Here is a 5,246-nt window from a genome sequence, read left to right as displayed (position 1 = left end):
AGCTGAGGCTGAACCAGTGTTTTATCCAAGTATAACAAATTTAACCTCTTTGCTCTTGTGCTGTATTTCCTTATAAAGCTTAGGATACTGTATGCTTTATTAACCGCTCTCTTAACTTGTCACCTTCAATTTCTTGTGCACATATACACCCTGGTCCCTCTGCTCCTGCACCCCCTTTAGAATTGTACCCATTATTATATATTGTCTCTCTGTGTTCTTCCTACCAAAATGAATCACCTCACACTTCTCTGCATTAAATTTCACCTTCCACCTGTCTGCCCATTCCATCAACTTGCCTATGTCCTTTTGAAGTTCTTAGCTATCCTCCTCACCGTTCACAATGTTTCCAAGTTTTGTATCATCTGCAAATTTTGAAATTGTGCCATGTAGGTCATTAATATATGTCAGGAAGAGCAAGGGTCCTAACACCTACTACCCCTGAGGAACTCCACTACAAAACTCCAAAAAACATCCATTAACAACTACTTTCTGTTTCCTGGCACTCAGCCAGTTTTGTATCCATGTTGCTACTGTCCCTTTTATTGGGTGAGCTATAACTTTGCTCAAAGGCTGTTGTGTGGCACTTTATCAAATGCCTTTTGGAAGTCCATATACACCACATCAACAGCATTTAGCCTTATCAACCCTCTGTTACCTCTTCAAAAAAACTGCAACAAGTTAGTTAAAACGATGAGCTGAGTAACCCATTGAATGGGGTGGGAGGGGAATCCCTGGCTAGAGAGTAAACCCATTGAATGGGGTGGGAGGGGGACCGATTAATAACCATTAAAATGGGGTAGGAGGGGGGATCGGTTAATAACCCATTGAATGGGGTGGGTGGGGGCAGGTTAACCCATTCGTACCCTCGATCCTTTGATGTCCTAAATTAAGGTTTGAGTGAGCGGCGCTGCCGATGAGTGAGCGGCTATGATTAGCCCCTGGGGCGGGGTCGGCAGCAGTGCACTCGGGTGCGGGGTTTATATGGAAATAGCCTCGGGATTCCTGGCGAGCCTGGACTCTGACGTGGGCCCGGAGCAGCCGTCACTCATTAAAAAGTGCGGCGGGGCTGCGAGTGCGGCCATTCGGCGAGTGGCAGCCACAGGCAGAGCAGCTTTGAAGACCGGCGGGGCTGCAGGAAGGGATCGGCACTGGGGCAGCGCTGAGCTCGGACTCGCAGCTGAGGGGGCGGCAAACTCCGGCAACTCTTGCTCAAAGTTTGGGACTAAAGTTTCACACCCAGCCGGCCATGGAGCAGCAAGAACCGGCCGCTAACGGCCAGGAGGACGGGGAGATGCCGGCCACCGAGAAGGACCTGGCGGAGGACGCGCCCTGGAAGAAGATCCAGCAGAACACATTCACCCGCTGGTGCAATGAGCACCTCAAATGTATGAACAAGCGGATCGGGGACCTGCAGAAGGACCTGAGCGATGGGCTGAAGCTGATCGGACTCCTGGAGGTGCTGAGCCAGAAGAAGATGTACAGAAAGTACCACTTGCGGCCCAACTTTCGCCAGATGAAGCTGGAGAACGTGTCGGTGGCTCTGGAGTTCCTGGATAGAGAGAGGATTAAACTGGTCTCCATCGGTAGGAACAAACCTCCCTCCCCTCTCCTCCCCTCCCTTCAAAATCTCCCTGGGGTGGCCTCCCCTGCTCTCGGCTGCTTCTTCTCTGGGAGCGCAGCGCAGTCTTGTAGGGAACCAAGTCTCGAATTAACAAAACTTCACTTCACAGCTTCCCCTCCACCCCACCCCAAACCGGCCTATGTCGCCAGTGAGACTAGGATGCAGTGGATGAGTTTAAACCCATGTTCGCTTCTGTCTTTAGGTTAGTTCGGTTACAGTTTTGTAAAGTTGTTCCATATCATGGATGGTTTGGCTACGAGTGAAACAGGGAGAAACTGTTTCCAGTGGCAGGAGCGTTTTGTAACGAGAGGGCACCAATTTAAGGTGATTATTTTGACAATCAGAAGTGGCATGAAGGATTTAATCAGTGAATTGTTTTGATCTGTCCCGCACTGCAGGACAATGGAAATAGATTCAATCGTAAAGTTCAGCAGAAACTTGGATAAATAATTGAATAGAAACATTAGCAGGACTATGGTGAAAGAACAGGAAAGTGTGATTAATTGGATAGCTCTAACAAAGAGCTAGCTCAGGTATGATGGGCCAAATGGCCTCTGTGCTATATCATTTTATGATTCTATGAATACTACACTGACCTAAGGTCCGATTTCTATTTATACAGAACCTTATCACATCTTTCAGTAAGGTCTAGCAGTGCTTGAGCTATAATGCTTGGCAGTGACTGTTTTATAGGTGAAGAGAACAGCCATTTTATCCCCAGCAAGATTCCCACAAATGGCAATGAGATGATTCTCTCAACACTGAGTCAGAAAATCTTGTGTTGGAATTCCACTCCAGAGACTTAAACCCATAAATCCAGGCTGACACACCCAGGGTAGTACTGGAGGAGCATGCTGTATTGGCATGGGGGTAGTGTGGAGGGGGCAGTGGGGGTGGGGGGAGCATGCTGCACTGGCACAGGGGGAGGGGGGGGGAGGGAGTGTGCTGCACTGGCACGGGGGAATGTGCTGCACTGGCACAGGGGGCAGTGGGGGGGCATGCTGCACTGGCACAAAGGGCAGTGGGGGGCATGCTGCACTGGCACAGGGGGTGGGTGTATTGCACTGGCATGGGGGCAGTGGGGGGACGCCTGCTGCACTGGCATGGGGGACAGTGGAGGGGGGGAGGGAGCCTGCTGCACTGGCATGAGGGCAGGGGAGGGAGCGTGCTGCACTGGCACGGGGGGCAGTTGGGGGGAGCCTGCTGCACTGGCACGGGGGGCTGTGGGTAGGGGGGGGGGAAGAGCCTGCTGCACTGGCATGGGGGCAGGGGAGCGAGCCTGCTGCACTGGCGAGGAGGGGGGGAGAGCCTGCTGCACTGGCATGGGGGGCACTGGGGGGGAGGGAGCCTGCTGCACTGGCATGGGGGGCATTGTGGGGGGAGCCTTCTGCACTGGCACGGGAGGCAGTTGGGGGGAGCCTGCTGCACTAGCGCAGGGGGGGGAGCCTGCTGCACTGGCATGGGCGGCAGTGGTGGGGGGGGTGAGAAGAGCCTGCTGCACTGGCATGAGGGGCAGTGGGGGGTGGGAAGAGCCTGCTGCACTGGCACGAGGGGCAGTGGGGGGTGGGAAGAGCCTGCTGCACTGGCACGAGGGGCAGTGGGGGGTGGGAAGAGCCTGCTGTACTGGCACGAGGGGCAGTGTGGGGGTGGGGAGTGTGCTGCACGGGGGGCAGCGGGGGGAGAGCGTGCTGCACGGGGGGCAGCGGGGGGAGAGCGTGCTGCACGGGGGGCAGCGGGGGGAGAGCGTGCTGCACTGGCAAGGGGGGGCAGCATGCTGCACTGGCAAGGGGGGGCAGCGTGCTGCACTGGCAAGGGGGGGGCAGCGTGCTGCACTGGCAAGGGGGGGGCAGCGTGCTGCACTGGCAAGGGGGGGGGCAGCGTGCTGCACTGGCAAGGGGGGGGGCAGCGTGCTGCACTGGCAAGGGAGGGGGGCAGCGTGCTGCACTGGCAAGGGGGGGGGCAGCGTGCTGCACTGGCAAGGGGGGGGGCAGCGTGCTGCACTGGCAAGGGGGGGGGCAGCGTGCTGCACTGGCAAGGGGGGGGCAGCGTGCTGCACTGGCAAGGGGGGGGGCGGCAGCGTGCTGCACTGGCAAGGGGGGGGGGGCGGCAGCGTGCTGCACTGGCAAGGGGGCGGCGGCAGCGTGCTGCACTGGCAAGGGGGGCAGCGTGCTGCACTGGCAAGGGGGGGGGCAGCGTGCTGCACTGGCAAGGGGGGGGGCAGCGTGCTGCACTGGCAAGGGGGGGGCAGCGTGCTGCACTGGCAAGGGGGGGGGCAGCGTGCTGCACTGGCAAGGGGGGGCAGCGTGCTGCACTGGCAAAGGGGGCAGCGTGCTGCACTGGCAAGGGGGCAGTGGGGGGGAGTGCACTACACTGGCACGGGGGAAGCACTGTTGTGGGTACAGTCTTTCTGATGAGGCACTAAATCAAAGCCCTGTCTGCACATTTAAGTGGATGTAAAAAAATCCCATGGCACTATTGGAAGAAGAATAGGGAAGATTTGCCTGGTCAATATTTATTCCTCAACCATTATCACTAAAGCTAAGGATCTGGTTAATGCTGTTTGTGGGATCTTGCTCTGCACAATTTGGCTGCAGGATTTCCTACATTACAACCATGACAACAAGCAAAAGGACTTCATTGCTATAAAGCACTTTGGGATGTCCTGAGGATGTCAACAGGCAGATTATCAATGCAAATCTTTGAGTGTTTGTGGCAATATTGGTTGAGAAAAGAATGTTAACCAGGACACTGGGAGAATTCCTTAATTTTTACTCATTGGATCTTCAGCACCCAGGTTGAAGCTGCAGATGGGTCACAGTCTAATGTTTCATCAAAAGGATGGCAACCCCAACAATGCAGCTCAGTGCAACACAAGAATATCAGCTTAGATCACTGGTTCAAGTGTGTGTGTGACTGACAGGGTTTGTGTGACATGCAGTTGTTAATTGTAACAGGTGCAGAAACAGATTCTAGAAGTTAGCACAGTCTAACATGGCAGTCACAGGGGCCTGGGAGAGGGAAGAAGTTCCTAATCTCTATCATTGATTTGAGGCTGAACCACTCTTCGCAACTGGTCATTTTATTTGACCGAGTGAAATGTCAGACCCCATGTCATCTCAATCACCAAGATGCCCATTTCCACCTTCCTAAAATCGCCTGTCTCCACCTCAGCTCATCTGCTGTTGAAATCCTCATTCGTACCTTTGTTACCTCTCATCTTGATTATTCCAATGCTCTCTTGGCCGGCTTCCCATTTTCCACCCTCCATAAACTGCAACTCTGCCTGTATCTTCATTTGCTCCAAGTCCTGTTCACACATGACCCCTGTGCTTGTTAGCCTACTTTGGCCCCTGGTCTGGCAAAAATTCTCAAAAATTGTTTTCAAATGCTTCTATGGTCTCCCCCTTCCCTATCTCTGTATTCCCCTCCAGCCCTATAAACTCTCAGATCTCTGCGCTCTTCCAATTGTGACATCTTAGTGCAGCCTCTATTTTAATCACTTTATTATTAGTGATTGTGCCTTCAGTTGCTTAGGCCCTAAATTCTAGAATTCCCTTCCTAAACGTCTCCATTCATCTCTTCATTTAAGTTACTCCTTAGAACCCAACTCTTTAACCAAATTTTT

At 53.9% G+C, this 5,246-nt stretch overlaps 1 protein-coding gene across 2 annotated transcripts in view; it reads left to right on the top strand.

Moving 5' to 3' along the window:
- Positions 1–1,048: 1,048 nt before the first annotated feature.
- The window catches only part of flncb (filamin C, gamma b (actin binding protein 280)), a 77,154-nt gene continuing 72,956 nt past the window's right edge, over positions 1,049–5,246 (top strand). For both annotated transcript variants that reach the window (XM_078553162.1, XM_078553161.1), the window contains exon 1: positions 1,049–1,583. In XM_078553162.1, coding sequence (XP_078409288.1) covers positions 1,247–1,583 — 337 coding nt within the window. In that variant the 5' untranslated portion in view covers positions 1,049–1,246. The remainder of the gene's footprint in view (positions 1,584–5,246) is intronic.

Source organism: Cetorhinus maximus, chromosome 12 (genome assembly GCF_964194155.1).
Source record: "Cetorhinus maximus chromosome 12, sCetMax3.hap1.1, whole genome shotgun sequence".
Taxonomy (NCBI): domain Eukaryota; kingdom Metazoa; phylum Chordata; class Chondrichthyes; order Lamniformes; family Cetorhinidae; genus Cetorhinus; species Cetorhinus maximus.
The sequence above is the reverse complement of the archived record's forward strand: the minus strand, read 5'-3'. Positions and strand labels throughout refer to the sequence as shown.